This window comes from Sycon ciliatum, chromosome 2 (assembly GCF_964019385.1).
Source record: "Sycon ciliatum chromosome 2, ocSycCili1.1, whole genome shotgun sequence".
In the NCBI taxonomy this organism is placed as follows: domain Eukaryota; kingdom Metazoa; phylum Porifera; class Calcarea; order Leucosolenida; family Sycettidae; genus Sycon; species Sycon ciliatum.
In genome coordinates this window covers 3825531-3848791 of record NC_088644.1, presented here as the reverse complement: position 1 = coordinate 3848791, position 23261 = coordinate 3825531, and the positions used below count along the sequence as shown (strand labels likewise).

The window sequence follows — 23261 nt, the reverse complement described above, 5'->3', positions numbered from 1 at the left end:
TGGGGTTAAAACTGGGCCTGGGTTTCTTCGGTACTGTAGACTATGACGCCGACGAACAACTCAGGATTGCGGTCTCTCTGACACAGGCTACTGCCAACGCAGTTTTGGACGACACACTTTAGTTGCCTGTGTGCTACTGTGGCACACTTTCTAGTTCTGTTGTGCCACAGTAGACACCTATAACCACGTGAGTGAACATTCGGTTTTTATTTCTCACTTTGCCCCTGGTTTTGCAGAACACCAGCATTCTTCAACACCAACAAGCTCAACAGCAGCAGCAATCGTCATGACGCCCGCACATCAATACGGCTCTTCCGCATCGCGCAGTAATGTGCTAAGTGCTTGAACTATTCTTATCATGTGGATGTATTTCAACCAGGGAGTATTGTGCTACTCCATGATTTCAATTTGCTTATAATTATGATCACTCTGATATGATGTTGCATTCCTGTCCGTGTCTCCGTAGTAGGGTTTCATGTGTATTTCTCTTATTCGCATTCCATGGAGCTGTTGTGATTCATTTTTCTCGATTTTGCCATTGTGCCATTTTGCTGTGTGGAAACCGTATGATTGTTTAGGACTTGCTTATGGTCCGATGCAGGTTTTACCTCAAGTGGATGTTTCATTACTTGGGTGACCGAATTTCTTGTTTGCAGATACTGATTTCCGTTTTCCTGTAAGTTTCAGTGTTCCTGCTACAAAGTTATTGATGACAACGCCATGCCATGCTTTGCCTGAAAACCGGGTAAGCCGTGCGTTACGAATGCAACGTCTGTATTTTTTTTTCAAATATACATTGTTCTGGAGGTATGGTGCATGGCGCCTTTTTGCAATGCACTGCTTGGTTCAATTGCTTGCCCACCCCCAGCTCATTGTCAATGGATACTTTTCTGGAGGCTGTTTCCAATACATGTAGTTTGTGTGTATGTTTTCACCCGTATCCTCTTATGACTTGCGTATTATCCATGTACATGTATGTTTTCACCCGTATCCTCGTATGACTTGCGTATTATCCATGTACATGTATGTTCATCATCGGTTTCTAACATGGTCGCTGCTGCATTCCCTATGGCAGTGCTGCTCTGCTTTCCTTTTCTCTGCCGCTTGCCGCATGCAAGGGGCTATGTTACGTGTATGCTCCCAACAGGCCATGTCCGTGTGTGTGACAATTGCTACCCTTGTGTTTCAAACTGCAAGCATGCTCTTTGACCATTGTGCCTTTCTTCAAAGTTACATTACATGCATTGTCAAATGATTCAGCTTACTAGTATATGCAATGTCGCTTGCCTGTATGCATAAACTTTGCCTTCGTTGTTATGCCTTTGGCTATTGCCATGTTTCCCATGCACAAAAAACTGTTTTGATGCGATGCTCTTTCTGGCCTTCAATCGAATTCTTTCAGTGTGTTCTTACAACAGAAACTGCTATCATGTTATGACATTTTCGAAGAACATTATTTTGCCCGTACAAGCAGCAGCAGGAATGAAGGACGCGTGTGTGAGTTCTAACTTCTAAGGCTACGGGCCTATGGCACTGACCTATTCATGAAATCGGCAGGCCTGTGTGAATCTGACCTCAAACATTGCCCCTGTATCCGGCATCCGCATGAGACTGACTGTGCAGGTCCGGCAAAACCAGTCCAGTTGGTCGGTCCACTGATGGCCAGACCAGCTTTTTGACCACCAACGTGTGTTTACTGCTGAGGGCCTAGGGGGTCATGTGTATCCCCCATATCACACACAAAAATTAATAGGAAAGGCTACGCCGGACCAATCAAAACTGCTTCCGCCGGTCCTGCTGTGTGCTTGCATGTCATACACGTGTGCATGGTACGACATGCAGTGGACTGGGAGAACTATTAAACTTGAAAATAACTTCTCCCAGCTACGCACATGATCCTTTCAAAATTGTTAATTTGCGCTCCCTTGAATAGGCTGATGTGTATGTGTATTCCTGGGAGTGGTAAAATACCGTATCGCACGACTCCCATGATCCTTTCAAAAAAGTTACGGTTTGCTCTCCAATATAGCCTTAGAGGCTGATGTGTATACCAGGGAGTCGTAAAATACTATATCGCCTTCTTAGTATTTGACCACACTAATTTCCCTGATACCTAAGCGGTCAAAGACCTCGATCTTTTACTCAGTCTATATATCCTGTATATAGACCTCCTAACCGGTCTATAATCTATACGTGTTGTACGACTCCTAGGTATAAAGAGCAGGGTTCACAACAAGAATTACGAGGTGAATTGCTATTTCTGGACATTGGACATTTCGAGTAAAATAATGTTTCGTCGCGTGTAGAGTCAAGTCAGTCGAGTTGATGAAGTTTTTTCTTGTTGTAGTTGACAGCTTGGCTGTTGTAGTTTCTCCTCGTGTCGGTGCCTTGTTGATAGCCTTTGCTTGTGCGGCATTTCAACGAGTTATGTGGTACTATGTCGCATGAGAATTTTGAAATTTGAGTAAAATAAGAAGTAAATTAAGTAATGGACGAATCGTTGGCTTCCCCATGTGCACTCCACTTCAGACGCTGTATAGTCTTGGACCTGTTGGCAGGAAGTGTGACTGAGAGGCCAACTGCAGTCCACCAATAGAAAAAATAACAAAATGGTGCAGTGTAGGATGCCTATTACGCTATTTTGCTTTCATGTCCAGAACTCCATACACTGAAATTTAGGTCAAAAAATTAGCCTGTCAAAAACGTCCTGCTATCAAGTCTCTGGGATCGCAGCATGAGCAGTTGTCACATTATTCGGAAAGATGAAGGATTAGGCCATACAAAAAATACAAAAAGATATGAAAAATGTAAAACACACCAGCCAGTGGGGCTCTATTTTTTTATGTCCAGAAATTGCTATTCACCTCGCAGAGCTCAGGAGGAGCGCATGTGCCTCAGTGATGACGTGGTGAGGAGATTGAAGGAAAATTATTTTACAGCACCTAAAAATTACAAATAAAACTGACCATCTCTGATATAAGTATAGGATATATCCTAAGCTGGAGTGTATATGTATAGAATAAACACTGATGGCGTTGTGTTTATGAGAATATAAACATTGCTATACAAACCGAGGCCAAAGGCCGAGGTTTGTTTGATGGTGTATATTTTCCATATACACTCCCGCGAAGGGTACTGTAAAAGCCATTATTCTAACGAGGCATATATATAACGATTTCCCAAAATTGACTAGTTTGCGTGTACCAAAGATAACGATTCTCACTCATTCTCAACGCTCAATAGGATAGTATATGTATCGATTTCTGTATAACGATTTCTATTTTAACGACAGATTTCTCTTCGTTAACTCAGAGTTAGCACTTCGTTATATATATATATATATATGGCTTTTACAGTATATCCTACTTATACCTACATGTACCTCAGTCTGAATCTTAAAAAGGAGTATATATTAACAGTATTTATTTCTCTCCTATGGTGTATACAAACACTAGTAACAGTATTTATTTCTCTACAGTGGTGTATATTACCAGTATTTATTTTTTCTAGAAAATACAGTGAATATACACTGGCCGAGGCTCTGGGTGAATGGGGGTGTAAATCATCACGTACGAAAATGCATTCCATAGAAAGACTTTCTAAGTGACACGCTACGAGTACTGTTCTTACCTCCTTCTTGGCTAAACACTGAGCAGAACCGTAATCAAATGGGGGCAGTAGAAAAAGGACAACGACTAATCGGACTAGGTATGTGAAGAAAGCCCAGAGTAGACCATGGTAGACTGGGCATGGGAGACGTCGATTTCGACAGCATGCACTTTACTTGAGTGACCATGGTGACAGCTACTGTTTGTAGGCTTGTAGAAGATGACGATGCCGAGGCCACTGGTACAGGCGCCTGGCGTCGTCATCTACGTCCATCGTATGAGCTGGGTTCAAAAATAAATAAATCTTTTCGAATTGTTTCCGAGAGCAATCTGCATCTGCTGCTCGCTGTGGCCATTCCCAAACCAAGGCGATCGCCATCGGGTGATAAAAGAAGAGTCTTTCAATGCTGACATCCAAAGGTCGATAAATGCAGGCCGCGTTGTCGAGTTTGTATTCGGGGGTTACGACAGGAAATTGGACAGGAGAATTTCCCAACTCTGTATTGTGCCTTGATGTGCAGGTATGTTCTCTACTTGTATTTTCAACAGTTTTGATGCTATACCGGTAGTGCAAGACTGGATTCTAGTGTGTCGTGAATACATGCTGCATGCTACTTGGAACGGCCACGTTTGCACTCTGTGTGAAATTTGATTAATTTAAATTTTAGGCTCTATATTTTATAATAGTTGCTCACTGTTCTTACCATGTGCAGTGGTAAGCTTCATCCTGCATCATAGTCCTATCGTTATGTGAAACGTGCTATCAAACTTGAATTGGGGATGTGTGTACTTGATTCACACCATCCTACCGGTGTGCATCGTTGCAATACGCGACCGAGTGACAAGGCAAACTGCATACCGTATTATCTCTAATATAAGCACAGTCTCCAATAATAGCACGTCTCCAATAATAGAACACCTTGGGACGGCATTCAAAAAATAAAGTGCTCAGTCTCCATTATAAGCACACTGTGTAAATTCATCTGTACCGGCGAAAAAAAACCTGAAATGTGTGTCATACATGAATTTGGCATGGCAACATGCCTCTGAAATGAGGTTGAAATAATAATGGAACAGTCTCCAATAAAGGAACGTCTCCATTAATAGCACGGGGCGGAGGTACGTTGAAAAAATAAAGGACCGTGCTTATATTAGAGATAATACGGTAATTATCTCTCAGGACTCACAAGTACAGTAGTTAGTTACAGGTGATATTGCACGACTCCAAAAGAGATTCACACAGCGTGTTTTAGTCAACTCGTCAATCACACCAGCCAACACGGTTAAATCAAGCAAAAGGATAAATAAGAATAAATACAAGGAAAGGGTTCTGGATAATATAAATCAGGACAATATGGATCTGGCCGCCATTCTCTCTCTCTCTCTCTCTCTCTCTCTCTCTCTCTCTCTCTCTCTCTCTCTCTCTCTCTCTCTCTCTCTCTCTCTCTCTCTCTATCGATCTCCTCGACCTTGCGCCAGGATCCGTCAATATGTACAATCACTACAATGTAAGAAAAGTTTGCTCCCCACACCGGAGCTCGCGCTATTCCGCCGACTTTACTTGATACTTGACTGACTCAAGACTGCCATCCAGAGCACACGAGAAGTCCATCGAACCTTCGACTCGGCAAACCTGCAAGAAAGCACCACTCCCTGCTCAATACACAGTGTTTCGGGGAAACTACAATGTAGCTAAAACAAGTATCACGTGAGACCTACGTCACTGGTAGACTGCATGGTACCACCCAGCGCTAGGGCTAGGACATGCCAAGTACCGTAAAGTCGCGGATAAAAGCTGGGCTTATAAGCACATAAGCCGCTTTCTGCATCAGGCTTAAATGCAAACCAGGCTTGTATGCAAACCATGCTTATATGCACCACTGATATTTTTACCAGGCTTGTATGCACAGAGAAGCCAGGCTTCTACGCGCGACACGCATAGATCTACCACTGACTACCGGTATGCCGGCAGTTCTACTATGCACCGTACATAGCGCATGCACTCTTGACCCACCCGATCCGCACTTGCATAGAAGCCAGGCTTCTACGCGTGACAGGCTTATATGCATTTGACCAGTTTGATTTTCAGGCTTCTATCCGCGATGTGCTTGTATGCAAACCCGGCTTTTATCCGCGACTTTACGGTATGTGGAGAATGCGTACAGAAAGAACGCAGTGCAGGTAGGTCTAGTATGCTTCTAGCATATCAGCAGATTACTGAAAGCGTATCAATGACAGAGACAAAACATACATTACAAGAGTCATGCAACTATCAGGCATAGTTCAGTGGGACTACCACACAGCGTAGGTAGCCCAGGACTTATACTGAAAGATTCAACTGAAGGAAAGACTAAACAACTGAAGCAAAGACTCGACTGAATTGGGAAACTGAAAGACGGATGTTCATCGTAGTGTAATGTAAACTGCCCAATGTTTGCGGCGTATTAATGTTTGCTAATTTTGCGAGAAGAGCGTAACACGAATATTAACCATCGTGAAACAAACTTCAACCGTGGGTGCATATGTGTGGCCACAGTGTACCGCAAACATTTGCCATCGCAAACTCGCTGGTTCTGAGAGATCGCAAAAATTTAGTGACACAAATATTGGGCGGTTTACAGTAACGGAATAGTGTTAAACAGTGTTGAACAGTGTTGAACAGTGTTGTACAGTGTTGGCACAAGTGTCACCATCATACATGTGGAGTTGCGTCAAATAAAATCCGGACTTTTCAGAGCCGCCGATCGGTTTTGATGACACCTTACATTGTATCTACTGCCCCACGCGTAGTCGCCGCCGGCAACTCGCATTCTGCCACGGGTGGGGAAACACGCCAGGAGGTCATTTCTCTTCTGTACCGCTACCGTCTGGAATGCCTTGCCAGCAGACCTGAGAGCCATAGCCTCGCAGTCACTGTTCCGCAGTCACATTTGCATGCACTTCTCGGACACCAAACACAATGCTACTCCTCATTGACATGCCTCTGTTCTCCTTCTTTGAGCGCTGCACTTAGGGGTCGTTGCAAAAGTTTTTTGTCGTCCATGAAACGAACATAATTCATTGGGGGGGGGGGGGGGGGGGGAGGAGGATTGCGAGCCAAAATCGCAAGTCGACCGACACTGTACATATGACATGCACATGCATGCGATTTTCGTCGTCCAGCATAGCAAGCTGTGTTCGTTTCAGAGGGAGGGGAGGGGGTCCGAGTACGAAATGAACAATGTTCGTTTCAGGGACGACAGAAAACTTTTGCGACGACCCCTTATTCTTCTCATTTTGTGTTTCCGTTTCTGTATTTGTTTTGTATTTCAAGGCATACCCCGAGGCTATGGGTATTATTGAGTACAGGACCATTCAGGAACATTCAGCCTATATTATGTATTTTTGAGCTAGGCCGTTCATTAGCCATCCACTGTTTGCTATCACCACCCTACAGCCTCCCATTATAATGAAATCCCCTTCAATTTAGACTTTGAAATCCTCAAATATATAGTACACCGTTGTCTGATGATTAGTTCAGCCATGAAACTCTGAGTCACAGCGGAATTTGCCCAAGGTTTTCATTGTGTGCCTTTGTGTCAAGTATATAGTTATGATAATACTGGTAGTACAATGGAAGCGGTCCTCACCAAGAAAACATGATCTGTTCCTACTCCGAGTTTCTTGAGTTATCAATCATCAGGCAACAAAACTTAACTCTCTTGGTGAAGACCGCTTCCATTGTGTACTTGCTCCAGTGCACCCTGGCACTGTTGAGCCCTCTTTGTGGTGGACAGGACCCCCCCCCCCCCTGTAATAATAATACCGTAAAGTACCGCCAGAGCGCCCCACCATCTCGTCTTTTCGTGGTCGTATTGTGGAGGTAGTCTCCTGTCAGTAGGTCATACGACACGAACTTTGTACGAATATTGCACGTTCTGAAGACAATCCGTACCTTCGAGCGGACACAAGCTCCTCACAAAAACCTGCTTAGTGTGACCTTAGTACAATAAGATTCTCACACCGTACAAACTTCGTTGCACTCTGCCATGCGATTTTCCTTTCCCTGGCTGTAAAATCAAGGTGAGGCGCTCTCGCGAGACGGGGCGCTCTGGCGGTACTTTTGTAGCAAGAAGGACCCATGAGTGTGTGTGATCCCCGGTAGCCTGATCGATAGGGCACTGTCCCGGAAAGACGGGTGCTGGGTTCGAATCCCGCTCGTGGATCCTTCTTTTGCAACATTGGCGCCCAACGTGGGGCTCGAACCCACGACCCATCGTACCCCCCGCGAGTAGGTACGGCGTGAGGACACAGCCTGTTGGGGCGGGGGAGCAGTGTAACAAGAAGGACCCATGAGTGTGTGTGATCCCCGGTAGCCTAATCGGTAGGGCACTGTCCCGGAAAGACAGGGGTGCTGGGTTCGAATCCCGCTCGTGGATCCTTCTTTTGCAACACTTTACGGTAAAAATAAATATCATGTGCTGTTGCTAGGATAGAGCGAGTGCGGTGTCGAGGCCGAGTGACCTTCAGCACTGCAAGTCAAGTCAGTGCCCATTGGTCTGGATGTCACCCCGCCCTGCCTATAGCATACTTGCCAACCCAGCCAAAGCTGTTCCCACACACGCCCAGTTTCTCTTAGTTCCCGCTTGTTCCCTTAGCGTGTTCGTTTTTGCCAATTCTGGCCAGTTTTCTCTCTTTTTTGGCCCGCAATCCATTTTTCGTTTTGTGTCTTCCTTTTTGTTGTTGTTGTTTGAAAAGACAGCTCTTAACAACTTCGTATGTTTTTGCATGTTAATGCCGCTTCACTTCGGCAACTCCTCCAATACCAATAGAAAAATGATGTGTATGTGCGCTTCAGTGGTCACACTTTGCATCTTTAACACCGCAAAAAGTTGTTTTTGAGAACTCGTGGTTGTGTGCTATTTCCCTTAGTTCTTCAAAAACTCCCGGCATGCCGGTACTTGCCCTAGTTTTTCCGGTATATTAAATACAGGAAACACCGGTAATAGCAAGTAACTTATGCTATACCGTAAGTTGTCTGATGATTGCCGATGGGCATGAAACTATTAGTTGCAACGAATGATGCATGGTGCTCTGTGCCGTGTGCTATACTAGTAGATGGTCTATGCGGGCATGGTCCGATCCATGGAAGAGTACTGTAAAAGCCATATATATAACAAAGCGCAAATTTGAGGAGAAATCTGTCGTTAAAATAGAAATCATTATGCAGAAATCCATACATATACTGTTGCCATTGAGCGTTGAGAATGAGTGAGAATCGTTACCTTTGGTACACGTAATCCAGTCAATTTTAGGAAATCGTTATAAATGCGCCTCATTAGAATAATGACTTTTACAGTAATCTACAGTTACAACCGCTTGCGGTACCAGACTCCACCTTTCTTGAAATGTATCCATCCTCTTCAGTATGGATGGTTTGGGTGGGTTTTCAACAGTCACGAGCTTTTTTCTTTTTTTTGTGCACTGTGGACTTTGGATTTCTGGTTCTCAAAGTCTTGTATCTACACCAGATTTTCAGTAGTTCATGGCATATACTGGAGGTTTTGTGCTTGCGTGTGTGTTTCCAGACCTTATGCCGTGATGGAGTGTTGCTCACGTTGGCGCTAACTTGCCGTATCTTCTCCGCTGGAGTCGCTGCCGGCAAGGATGATGACCAACCATGTTCTCCCAGCAAGGACGTGCTCAGGTGTTTCTTCTTCGATCACGTAACACCGCAGCAATGGCTGGTGAGTGTGTGTGTGTGTGTGTGTCTCTCTCTCTCCATGCTGCCATGAGTGAATGAAAGGTGTATGTGTTTCCATGGGATGTGAGCATGTGCAGAGGGTCCACTGGCACGTGCAGTGTACACTGTACTTACACTGGTATTTCTAAAAATTCTAACGCAGGTTCAAGCACCCCATTCTAGCCTTGAATAACCTCGGTTCTTTTTCCACTGGATGAGTATTGCCATGTGATGGTGTTGTTGTCCATCGTAACTGGGTGTGACAGCCCTAGAGAGTATCTATTCTGATAGCTAGCAAGAGTAGTAAATATTTCTAGGTGCATGTGCCTTTAGTAGCACATTCATAAATGATGTACATGTCCATAAGCGAGGGTCCCTGGTTCGAGTCCGAGTGTTGACAGTTATTTTTCTTCTGACTTTTCCCGTTTTCAACTCCCTCAACCTTATCCATTTATCTAGTGTTCAACACACACACCTGGTGAAATGGCTGTATTCATTGTTATTACCTGACGATGGCCAAGTGCCGTAACGTTGTAAAAATAACGGAACTGGTTCGGATGTGCAGCGCGATGGGAATGGGTGTGTCCACCCGAATTCCTTTCAGAGATGAAGCTGCAGGAAGCCTCAGCCCTTCTTCACACCTGGAGAAATGGCGGTAAATACACGCCTGCCCACACGCTCTCTAAGCTGAAAAATTCTGGCCAAGAGCGCTCCTTCCCTCAACACTATCACCTGTTTGCGCACAGGGCCTAGTCGATTCATGGCTGGTGATATATCCACATAGCTGGCTGGTACATCAGTTAGGCGATGACACAGCGATGACTTGGCTCTGATTGTGACGTGTGTTTCGTCCCTCCAGGACTTACCCGGCAAATTGTCGCAGCTTTGAGAGCGTTGTATGGGCAGGCGTGTTTTTAGGTCTTCACATCATTGTGTCTAGTGTTGTCTGGGCATTTGTTCCTAAATTAATTGTTCATCTTTCCACCGTGCCTCATGTAGACCTGTCTCCACAATGTTTCTATTTCTCAGGTTTCTTTCCTTAGTTCCAATGATCGATACGTGAAGTACTCAGCATGCAAGACCTTCCAGCAGATCCTGGTACATGCCTCGCAACGTACAGTAAGCTGTTGAAAGGTGCTGGGGTATTCGTGCCTCGTGCCATCATGCCCTTTTCCCGACAAAGATCTTTCATGCCTGCATCCTTTTCTGCACTTCTATATTTTGCTTTTTTCTGATGGAGGATATAGCATTCACTGTCTTGTACATGTATTTTGCTGCTTCTGCAGAGGACTTATGACTGACAATTTGTAGTGTTTGAGGTTTATGGTCTAGTTATGCCGCTCACAATGTTATATTTCCACATGCATTTTCAACCCTTCTCGTGGGAAACTCTGCATAACTGGGTGGCTGTGACTCTTTTGCAGGGTGTGTTCCAATCTTGGCTGAATGCCTTCTTCAGCTTCCTGGCTGAGCAAATATCTGCCGCTGAGAAGCATCCTACTTTTCAAGACGGTAAGGCTGTATAGATTCGCTGCTGGCTTACCCGTCTACTGTTCACTGGGCAATTGTGTCTATGCTCTACATGTGTAATGTGTCCTGCAGACTGCAGACTGGAGAATCTGAATAGAACCAGTGAGGCTAGCTAAGTTATAAGCCTAGTATAAGCTGGCCCCAGTAGACCAGCAGTGCCGTACCAGTACTATAACACCATATGCACCGGCCGGTCGTTAACAACATCCCGCTGTCTTGTGTATCGTCACTGCTACAAGTGTGGAATACTCTTAATTGACAGAGATCTGGTCCAGCACAGCTGACTGCTAATCCCCTTTGTGTTTATGTTTACCCTGGAGCAAGCTAGACTGCAACTTCATGTGTTTCTCTCTCTACTACTTCGAAGTATTTACGGGTGTTACACCTGTAAGTATGATGTGCTTGCTGTTGCCACTTCTTCTCTGCCTAGATGAACCCGTGGCAGTGCTGCTTGAATGCCTGGTCGATATTCTGCAGTGGATACACGACTCATCACAGGCTGCCAGTCATCTCTCAGGTAGGCTTGCTACACTGTAATGTAGTCACCAAGTTATGCGTACTGCCCTACTGTGCAGGCATGTCTGGGCACGGCAGGGCTGGACAAGGCAAAGCAGACTATGGCAGGGAATGCATGACGGGGGAAAAGCAGGGCATGGCATTATTATAATTATCAAGAGTACATAACCCCCCAGAGTGTGCAACGCCGACCCAGCTCTGCATAGGGTCTTGGTCGAGCGGAATCGGATCTTCTGATGTCATGCGTACACTCCACACCAGCGCAAGGCCGGTCTCGAGGCAGGGCACCATTGTTTTTGATCCAAGAGTACCCGCGACTCCCCGGGTTCCCCTCAGATGTGTACGGTATTATGACGCAAAGATCCGATTCCGCTCGACCAAGACCCTATGCAGAGCTGGAAAAGGCGTTGCACACTCTGGGGGGGTTATGTACTCTTGTAATTATCCATCAGCACTCGGGCGAAGGCCGGAGATTGGCACCCACCGGGCTAACCGGCTAGCATCCAGCAGCCAAAGGTGGGGCCATGCATCATCTGGATATTAAATATGACGGTAGGTAAACAACAGAGAGAAACACGCAACACTTTTTAAATATCGATCATAGGAAACGCGAGAGGGTTCGGAGGAAAATAGGACCAAAAGAACTCCACCACCGCCCCAGAGCATTACAAATCAAGGACCTTGCGCAGGATAGCTCCCGAGCCAAGGAGAGCATTCTTTTGCAATTCAGACACAGAGCAGTAGCTGGTGATACCGATGGTGTCAAGGTATCCTGACAACTGTTTGGAAACAGTGCCCAAAGTCCCAACTACCACAGGGACAATCGGAGTCTCAACTTGCCATAGCCGATGGATTTATTATTATTATTATTTAAAAAGTCGGCGTGGAGACAAGAAACCTAATATCGATGAAAGTAAAGAGAGCGCACTCATACCACAAGAACAATGGAACAATATTTACGTCGTTTTCATGTGATAATCATCAGAAATCTTCATCACACTGAGAGTTTATAACAAAGAAAAAGGACCAAAGAGCTAAACGTTACGCTACAATGTCCACGAACATGTCCACTTTTCTTTGTTATAAATTAATCCTTGGCTCTCCATCCGAGTCCAACACTGAGAGTTGGACAATATTAAAAGGAAAGATAGTTATGGTACCATAAAGTGAACATTATTAGGTCTAAAACTAATACCAGAAGCACTAATATTCTAAAGCAAGCACTATTGGGAGGCGTGATTACATGAGCAGCGAGCACTGTGAAAGCAAGTGTAGATTAGAGAAATGCAGGTGAGAAAGGTACAAGTATGTGAGTGGGTATGTGAGTGTTGGTATGTTAAGTGAAGAGTGTGAGTGCTGTAACAAATTCTTTCTTCTTGCATAAATCTGGATCACGAGTACGAATAAACATGGCTAAATACGGAGAGTAGACGAAAACTACTAGCATAGCACACCACACTGAAGCAGGAATCATCATACAATTGCAAACACTGGGGGTTGGACACCAAATGCTTGAATACAGCAAATTTATGAGTACTCCCAAACACTGCATGATCAACAGCAGGTTCCTGGGTACCCTCTTCCTCATCCTCGCTGCTACCACTCTCACCATCCTCATCCACAACTTCCGATTCCCGTCTCCTGCGCTTGTCTCTTCTCCGTACTCCCTGATCATCCGGCGCCTTCACCCTTCCATAATTTGCCATTGTGCGTCGTGGGCGTGTCGGCAACAGTAGATCAGTGGAAACTGTTGCACCATCCACATTCAGTTGTTGCCAAAGATCTGCGTCTGATTTATCCGACTGACCTGTCAGTGGCCTGCTGCTCGTGTCCGGGGGGGGGGGGGGGGGGGGGGTGCAGTATGAAGATTAGGCTAGCAATAAAGAACAACGAAACCGTCGTCAGTTCAACTTAGGTAGGCGCGTGCAGAATGGATCAAAATGCAGCATAGGTGTCACGAGACTTTACCATCGAAGGGAATGCATGCATGGTGGGGCCTGGCATGGCAACCAGACTGAAGTGGAGGACACGCAACTTGAAGTGTTATGACCCTGTGTACGGTGCCTGCATTGGCTTTGACAATGAATCTCTTCTTAGTCAGTGGCACCAAGACTACATAAGTCCAATTGTGCAACTCGGCTTAGTTTGGCCGACGGCAGATTTTTTTGTTTATACTTCAGTATGTTTTCTGGAGATCATTAGTCATCACACACAGAGCTAGAGTTCACGACTTGAAAAACTGACTTTGAAATCCAACCTTAAATCTCACCAGCTGTATTCTCTTACTCTTAGCCTAGGAGCGAACATTTTCCATTTTGCTAGCAATGGTACATTGTGACGGAAAGTGGGAGTTGTGCGAGGAGCTGAGAGCGAAATATAACAGTGTATTGCCTATGACGTCTTAATTGTTTCCACTCAAATCTAACCGGAACTTCACAGCATGAAAAAAATAAAATCACGCAACCACATCACTACAGTTGCCTTTTTTAGTGAAGCGAGACTATGCATGTGACAGGAAAAATGAATCATACTCCAAATATCCACCAACACGCAATGGGAGGGCGGGTGGGACACTGTTTTGCAGCTGTATACTTATATCTGGCTCTCAGCTCCTCGCACAACTCCCACTTCCGTCACAATGCATCGTTGCTAGCGAAATGGGAAACTGCGCATCGGAGCTTCAAGCTTCGATATAACAGTGTATCCTTCAAAGCGCACAAGACACACGAAAACATACGTGGGATAAACATATTCATTCCGATGCATGGGCAACATTGTGCATGAACTACCTTTAATATTGAAGGAATCACGGGACATGCACCTACATGTAAGTGTCCTGATACCAGCAGGTCAGGCCATAGCGTAAACCCCGGAGCTGAGAACGGCTGCACTGATGCCAGCAGGTCAGGCCATAGCGTAAACCCCGGAGCTGAGAACGGCTGCACTGATACCAGCAGGTCAGGCCATAGCGTAAACCTCGGAGCTGAGAACGGCTGCACTGATACCAGCAGGTCAGGCCATAGCGTAAACCCCGGAGCTGAGAACGGCTGCACTGATACCAGCAGGTCAGGCCATAGCGTAAACCCCGGAGCTGAGTACGGCTGCACTGATACCAGCAGGTCAGGCCATAGCGTAAACCCCGGAGCTGAGAACGGCTGCACTGATACCAGCAGGTCAGGCCATAGCGTAAACCCCGGAGCTGAGAACGGCTGCACTGATACCAGCAGGTCAGGCCATAGCGTAAACCCCGGAGCTGAGAACGGCTGCACTGATACCAGCAGGTCAGGCCATAGCGTAAACCCCGGAGCTGAGAACGGCTGCACTGTAAGTGGCTGCTGCTGCTGATGCCGGTGCTACGTCTCGGCGGTAGAACTGGTAGAAAGTCGACGCCTGCTTCCAGTCACCTGTATCCATTATTATGGCCGTAGGCACTCCTGCCTGAGCCTCCGCAGGTGCAGAGGCCCCGCGAGTCGAGGGCGGAGAAATCTGAAGTGCTGATTCCGGCTGGTGATAGCACCTCCATTAGCCAACGGGCAACCTTCGCGGAGGACACCAGCTTGTGTGGCTTCCGGAATGACACTAAGAGGGACGGCTGTGTGCTGTCCGCCGTACGCCACGATACGGAGCGCGCAACATACGCCAACACATTTTGCACCGGGCAGAGCTCCGGTACTGGGAAAGGTGCGAAACACACTTGCTGGAGAAGCTCAACCGAACGCTGTGTCCTCCTTGGGCGCAGCAGGGACAAACGAATAGAACCACCAGAGGTTTGGCAGAGGTGGTAAGACAGCATACGCAGTTCCCCACATAGATACACACCTGCCAGCACCAGAATCATGGTCAAACGTAAAGTGCCCGCCTGCTTTCGGCACTCACGAATCCTGGCGGCTCTTGACCATCCATACTCCCGACTGCCTCTGTCTCCAAAAGGGCGAGGTGACCCCGAGAGGCAAAGCCCAGGCTTGAGCCGAGGCGGCGAACAGTATTTGTCAGTCCAGACCTCCTCTGGCACTAACATACGCACCAACGGAGACAGGAAATGCCTCAGGAGCGTCCACGCTATGCTGCGTAGCTGGTGTTCAGTCCTTGACCGTCCTGTTGCCCTGGCGGGGAAGCATCCGGCTTCGGTTAGCACAGCCACAACCGGCTCGGCTGTATTGAGTCTGGTTGTATGGGCTGGTGTAAGTCTGGTACCGGGGCCACCGCCGGACCTGCTGACCCCAGTACCTCGGAAAAACTGGCGTTCATTCGCTGACGCCCCTCCAGAGCCAGACTTGCTGTCGCCCGACTTTGGAGGAGCTCGAGCGTCCTTGTATTGTTTCACAACCAAGCCCGGCGCCTCCTGGGACTCTGCCTTGGACTGGATGCGATCCATCAGTTCCGGGCCAAATAGGGTTGTGCCTGCTTTATCAAATGGCTCCTCCGCTATAGGTACAAGGTTCTTGTCCAGGTGTTCTAGAGACTCCTGACGCCTCAGCACCGAGAGCTTATTGTTGGCGTCGCCCAGAAGAGACAAGCCAGACCGCACCATGTCCAATACTGCTTGCGGGTCCAGGCCTGTGCCAGCGTCCTGCGCTGCCTTGGCCTCCATCATCAGCGCAGAGAGAGGACCCAAACAATTCTATACACTGCTTTGCAGCGAGAACAACGTGTTGTCTCGCAACTTCTTGAATGACTGCCTGACACCAGGTAAATTCAGCACCTCCTGGTCTAGCTTAGGCCCCGGTCACACTGAAACAAGCCACTTTGGGCTTGTTATCGCTGGCGCTCAGCTGGCTTGCGTGGTCCCTGTGACGCGGTCACACCAGACCTTGAGTGCAAAGCTTGAATGGCTTGTTTTTCTTACCCGCCAAATTTTGAATATCTCGAAACACACCAATGTTTGCAAGAAACCGGAAAGCAGAACGTTCGCGATCTAAAACTGTACTTGTTCCAGTGTTCAGTTTTGATGAAGAAGCAAAGGAAGCCCGGATTCTGAATTGCGAAGTCGTGCTCTTTTTATGTGTTCGATGTGCATGGACGCGATGGTTCGGGTGGTGTTTCCCGATGTCGAGCTTTCTGCGCCGCTGGTTGCCGTTCTTCAACTCAGTTGCAATCCACTCTCTTCTTCGTACCCGGCTTTCTTCATGAATTCGGTCGTGAGTATGGTGCCTTGTCTTGGCCTCAAACCACAGCTCCAACAATCTACGCAGCAGTCTAGAGGCACAGCGGCCGAAATCCATGGTCGTCGGACAAAATCCAAATCAAACTGAATACAGTGTAGTTGGATAGACAGACTCACGGTCAAAGCCAAAGGCACAGGGATAGCACGGTTCCACGGACACAAGAAAGAACATCAATATCAGTTCATCATGTCAACTAGCTACATGGTGTGCTCCAAGCGCACTCAAATTATTTTTTGAATTTCGGCTTTCAGCCGCTTGTACAAGCTGTGGCTGAAACAAGCCGGAAAAAACGGCTGAGAGTCAGCCACGGCTGAAAGTCGCTTGTAGGACATTTTTCAGCCATTTCCATGGTAATAGTGCCGTAAACAAGCGCTTTTTTCGGCTGAACGGCTGAATCGAGCTCAGTGTGACCGCGGCCTTAGGTGTGACCGCCACGTCCACCTCCGGCCGGGGAAACTGCTCTACCAGATTCCTACGCTCCTTGCCCTTCAAGGGCTTCCTGAAGCGAGTCTGGAGGAACTGTTTTATCTCTGAGGACACCGGAGCTCACGTCTACACACGAGTGTGCCTGCCCACTCGTGGTGTCGTTCAAATTAGCATCACTCGAGCAGGCCTGCCCACTCGAGCACCTAGGTGGAACCGAAAAATTTCAGCTGACAAACCAGACTTGGGCATGCCCAAGGAACTGGCGATCTCCTGGGATTGAGTGCCTGCACACAACCTGGAAAGTTTAGGGTCCGATCCATTGGGCCACGAGAACTGGCCCCTGGCCAAACCCGTTCTACATTCCGCTGTCGCTTCCAAAGCACGCAGACGATCATTGATTGGAGCAAGGAGATCTATAACGGCTGAGGAAACAGCTTGCCGGATTGAGTTTTCAACTTTTCATCCATCTCTAATCGCAAGAAGAAGAGCTCACGTTCTAATCGCTTCGCGCCGAGCGGAAATAAAAGGCAACTGTAGTGATGTGATTTCAAATTTGGACTTCACGGAGAATTTCAAAGTTTTTAGGAAATTAGAGGCCACATGCCTTGTATTTGCTCGCAGTGGACGTAGTTTGATGCGCTCCCCATGATATCAAGCGAATGGCCGAGGGCCCTCTTGATTGGTGTGAGTTGCCGGTATGATGCAAGCCAGATATGGATTGATCGAAGAAGGATAGATTTACCATCACTGTGGAAAAGAGTCATACTGTAGCTCAGTTGGTTAGAGCATTGCTCGCGAATAGCAAGGTCCCTGGTTCGAGTCCCGGTGGTGTAACTGATGATTTTTTCTTTCTTTCATATCTGGCTTGCAAGTGTTGAGTTTCGGAGAGAAAAGTGTAGTGATGTGGTTGCGTGATTTTATTTTTTTCATGCTTTGAAGTTCCGGTTGGATTTGAGTGGAAATATTTATGACATCATAGGCAGGAAAGTGTCTGCTCCAAACGCCGGAGCTCTCGCTTCCTGCCGACTGACTTGACAATTGACTGGCTCACGACTGTGTCTGGAGCACACGAGAAGCCCGTCGAACCTTCCACTCGGCAAACCTGCAAGAAAGCACCCCTCCCTGCTCAATACACAGCGCTAGGCAATACACTGTTATATTGAAGCTTGAAGCTCCGATGCGCAACCTACTCCGAAAGCACATAGTAGGCTTTTAGCCAGCTGAAGTGCCCCGCATGCAGTCTCGCGAAGCAGATTCTGTACGAAGATGTACGTTGACGAAATGGATTGTGCACACTCTGAGTCATATATTTGTGACTAGAAGCTGAGACATGCAAAGCCTTCTTTCTGATACCCCTTTGAGAAGTAGGGTACATGTGTCTCAGTTGTGTCTCAGTTGTAGAATTTTTCTGTGTGTGTGTGTGTGGTGTGTGTGTCCGTGTGTTTCTTGGTTCTCTCTTGTAGATGTAGTCGTGATCACTCTGTGTTCACACACGTCTATCCTGTGGCCTGGTTGTGAGCAGCTGCAGGCCCATCATCTTACTGATGCTACCCTGGCAAGTCGGCTTCTCGTTGTTTCGTCGATGCTGTCCCTTGTCACCCATCATCACCCAGCTCAGCGTGATCATGGTGCCAGTGACAATAGGTCAGATGCTATTGCAAGCCGTAGTACCGCAAACGTCTCCCCGAGTGCTGAGCTGCTGTGCAAATGGCTCATGACATCAGTGGCCATGGACGTGTGTGTGATTGTCAAGCATCTTTGTGGGGAAACAGCGCCGTTCATCTCTCTGTCACGCTGCATTTCCTACCTTAGGCGTGTTTTTAGCCAGCGCTGTATTTACTCAACGTCACTGCCAAGCTTGTTCACATCAGCGGAGAAATCTTTCCAGTTTGTATGTGATACACTGGTGACTGCGATAACACTCACGTTATGGTACGGTCAAGCACACATCACATCTCAGGGCCCCGGCTCCTGTACGCCGTCCTTTGTGTCGCCATTCAATCCATCCGATCAGCGTGCGTCGGTCCTGCTCCTACTGCGGGGTCTGCACAGTCTTCTGGACTGCGGTGAGGAAGCAGTCTGTCTTATTTGTTGATCTCTGTTCTCCTTGCGTTGTGAGTGGCAAGGTATCACTGATTACATAACGTACCGTGCTTAGCCCTCTGGTTCCTTTGAAACAGACAGCAAGGGCAAGATTCCATATGTTAGAGTTTGTTACCGGTCTGCTCTTGGGGACGTTGTCTTGCTAATCGTTATTGGTATGCTTTTAGGAGATTTATTTGCTGTTTATGTGTGTTGTTACGTGCTTGTGTGTTTGCAGCTCACACAGCAAAGTTTGACTTTGTTCAGAAACTGCTCGAACTGCCTGATGTTTCTACCAAGCTACTGGAGTTCAATGACACCTGCATGGTGTGCAGTATGACGTCAATGTTTGCAGAAGACGATGAAGACCTGTTTGAAGCCTGGTCGTTGATGCAGTCAGTGTTCTCTACCTGGCAGGATACCCACTTACGGTAAGTGACTTAGTCACTGGCTGGCATTGCGCAATGTCACGCTCAGTTTTATCCTGTGTCCTACTGTTGGTCACGGCGTAGCGCTGGTAAAGCCCGTCTGACTCCCACGCGCACTCCTGAAGCCTCTCGTAAGAGTGCAGAATAGCGCCTATCTTGATGAATGAATGAATAGAAACTCCTGCTGCTACGTGCAGTACATATGGACTTGCTACTGCGGATGCATGGTAGGTTTGTGAGTATGCTTGCAGGACTTCTTAACTCGCCAGACACCCTTCACGGAAGTCATGTGTGTGTGTGTGTGTGTGTGTGTGTGTGTGTGTGTGTGTGTGTGTGTGTGTGTGTGTGTGTGTGTGTGTGTGAGCATTTAAAATGAAAACCCCTGCTGCTAGTCTCCTGGGCACCAATGTAAAGCTGATGCATGTACACTTGTGTAGCAGCTGTACATGTCGGCTTGAGACAGTGCATATACTGTATACATGTGTGCCAGCTCGGGACAGTGCATGTGTGCCAGCTCGGGACAGTGCATGTGTGCCAGCTCGGGACAGTGCTCGGGGCAGTGCTCGGGACAGTGCTCGGGGCAGTGCATGTGAAAAGAAACGCTTGCGGTTGTACTCTGTCATTACTGGTTGCATACTCGTCGCAAGCGCTGAGAGTGTTTTATAAACGCTGCCTCCACTGTGATCTATTCTGATTGGTCTACAGGAGCTCCTACCCAGCCGTGGACACAGTGGTTGCAGCGTTTCACCCAGGACGCCTGTTTATGCATATTGCTCACGCCGTATCATGCGATCACCTGGTTTTTATTGACTGGCTTGTATCAGATGAGACCTGCTGCCTGTCCTACTTTGAACTCTACTTGCGATATGTTATCAAGTCTTCCAAGGCAAACTCAGGTCTGGCTGATGCAAGCAATAGCTGCAGTATTCATCCTGGAGCCATGGCACTCTCAAGCTCACCCGAGTCCCCACCGAATGACCAGGATATGGATCCACTGGATTCTCTGTTCGCTCGCGATAACAACCCGTTCAGGGCTGCTCTTTTTCAAGCTACTTCCTCAGCTGCTGCCTCTGCTGCTGCTACTACTACTGCTGCTGCTTGTGATGGTTCTGATGCTTCACGGTCAAGTGCTGTCACTGCACCGAGGCTGGCTGGGTTAGTAGCATACAGCTCCAGTGAAGATGAAGAAAGTGATGATGAGCTTGAGAGCAGTGACGTTGGTCACCGTATGGATACGGTGTGCCATACCCACGGGCATATGGACGCAGGCTCGCTTCCACTTGCATTTGCCATGGCCAGTGCTGCTGTTGAGTCAGCTCCCACACTCCTATCTGATCCCACCGATCCCTGTGTTGCATCATGCACTGGTCTTACTTGCCCTGTTTTCCCGCTCTCAGCTAGCAGTCATGGATCCAGCCCATGCCTTTCCAACAGACAAGGGCCCGCTACTGCTGCTGCTGTTGATGATGATGGTGGTGGTGGTGGTGTCGGCAGTGGTGCTGAGTGTGCTGCGTGTGCGGCGATTGGGCACGAAGAGTTGCACACGTTCACCGTCAGGCTGTCTCTTCTGCTGGACCGGCTCCAGCAGAAAGCTTTACTTCCATTTGATGGCGTAGAGCTATTGAACTCCCTGACAGAAGTTGAAGACATATTCGAGTCTCACCGGTATACCGCAAACTGATGTCCCCTCACTCACATCCCTACACTGCAGCTCCCACTCTCATAGTGGGTGTAGCAGCTACAATATAGACTACAGGTAATATTATTGTATGCAACAAGTGCACTTGTTCACAAGATTTCCTATGATCAACATAATTGTTTTCTCAGATTGGATTGGATTGGTTTATTTAATGTCAAAGAACAAACAGGCAGTGTTGCCTTATTACAGGAGATCGACTACAAGCACACAAATAATTGTAAGGTAGTGGATTTTCAGGTGGGATAAAAGAACGGTCTGGAATTGGCCTGGTTTCTCCAGTGATCGTATAGATGCGGGCGACTTATTCCAGAGAGCGGGACATTGATATGATGGGTCGTGTGTGGCGGCGGCAGATGTGACCCTCGGGAAAAGAAGCAGGGGAACATCCGTGCTCCCTGTTCGACGGGTGTGTATGACAGGGGTGTAATGAGGTCATGAAGAAGCACACTACAGTTATTGCGAATTACACAAAACGTTAGCAGGAGTTTGCGGCAGTACAGTCATTGATTGCAGGGGTTGGATGCCGAGGCGTTCATATAAACAGGAAGAGAGCAGAACAGACAACACGCACAGCTCGCTTGAGAAGTTTCTCAAGACGATCATGTTGTGCAGAGGAAAGGGAAGAAGAAAAGCTGTTGCATGCATATTGAAATGTGGGTAACATTATACATCTCAAGTGGCATGGCATTGGGAGGCACTGCCTGTGCCTGTGGCCGAAGAGAATGGCAATCTTTGAGGACACTGTCTTGGCTATATGGTAGACCATTGTGTTCCATTTCAGGTCCTCATCGATATGCAAGCCCAGGTACTTGGTGCTTGTCACTAACACTTGCTGGAGGAGTGTAGCTGCACAGTGCACATTCAATGTCTTGTCGTCATGACGATTGGCCGGAATAAACAATATTTGTGTCTTTCAACAATTCAAGATCAGGTTGAGCTCACCAAGCCAGCTGCTGAGATGGACGATGGCTGAGGACAGGTTGCGTGACAGCACGACCTTGTCCTCCCTGCTATCGTGTAGCATGGTATCGTCCGCGAATTGGACGGCAAACTGATCCACTTCACTGGCCACCTCTCTGACATAATTATGACAAACAATAGTGATCCCAGTACGGACCCTTGGGGAACCCCACTTGAACATGTGAAGGATGAGCTGCTATCGCCGCTGATGACTACTTGTGACGATTTGAGAGGTAGTCTCTTAACCAGTTCAGGGCTGTGCCGGAGATTCCAAAGCTGAATAGGTCTTCCATAAGTGTCTGATGCTGGACCTTGTCAAAGGCCATTGACATGTCCAGGAATGCAGCGCCAGTTGACAGCCAATCATCTTGGGCTCTTAGGAATTTGTCTGTAACCATTGTGAGAGCATCCTCTGTAGAGTGCTGGCGTCTGAAACCAAATTGACAGGAAGGCTAGAGATTATGTTCAGCCAGGCAGGCCGTATTGACTGAGTTGCTCATGGACGATACGCTCAAGCAGCTTGGAGACTATAGGGAGCAATGAGACAGTGTAAATACAGTGTAAATACTGTGTAAATACGCTTGTATTTGTATACATGTTGTTGGTTGACAGCATGTAACAAGGTGGAGGACATCGTGTTCGGAAACAGTGACCTTTCTACAACCATTCACGGTTTCTTTTTCAATTTAATCCTCCCCACCCAATATCCCTTTGGTGCGTCCATGGAGCTATGAAGCCGAGACCTCTGGTCGGCGGAGCTTAATGGGCCCCACCACCACACTCCATCATTCACCCCAGTGTCTGGAGATATGTGGATTTTGTAGAGAAAAAAAATACATGTACTAGTGAAGCGACTTGTGCAGGCAAATATATACCGTCTATAACGAGCGCGAAATTGTGTCCGAAATTCTGAAACAGAATCTATAGCGGTAATCTTGGGTGGAAGGCAATTCCATAATTTACCGATTTATGAAAGAAATGGGAAGATGAGAATTTCCCATGAGAGTTGAAAACAAGCTTTTTCGGTCTGCGTTCACTACGAGAAACATTGATATTGATATCTTTGTATTGGCCGGTGTTCTCACTGTGCTATGAGATGCTGTAATAAATAAATAAATACAATAA

General features: G+C 47.3%; 2 protein-coding genes across 3 annotated transcripts in view; both read left to right on the top strand.

Annotated features, from left to right (window-relative positions):
- The window catches only part of LOC135808297 (uncharacterized), a 56474-nt gene extending 55004 nt beyond the window's left edge, over nt 1–1470 (top strand). The window contains exon 11 of the mRNA XM_065321465.1: nt 237–1470. The gene's annotated coding sequence lies outside the window, so the exon portion shown is untranslated. The remainder of the gene's footprint in view (nt 1–236) is intronic.
- On the top strand, nt 1369–21310 carry LOC135808298 (uncharacterized). 2 transcript variants are annotated; one of them, XM_065321466.1, is made up of 8 exons: nt 1369–1497; nt 9176–9334; nt 10360–10449; nt 10755–10842; nt 11291–11377; nt 18431–19033; nt 19288–19480; nt 20183–21310. In XM_065321466.1, the coding sequence occupies exons 1-8, from the start codon at nt 1369–1371 to the stop codon at nt 21156–21158; spliced, it is 2325 nt and encodes a 774-aa protein (XP_065177538.1). In that variant the 3' UTR covers nt 21159–21310. The 2 variants fall into 2 exon arrangements, with proteins under 2 accessions (XP_065177538.1, XP_065177539.1); XM_065321467.1 differs by lacking the exon at nt 1369–1497 and adding an exon at nt 3920–4129.
- The last annotated feature ends 1951 nt before the right edge of the window (nt 21311–23261 follow it).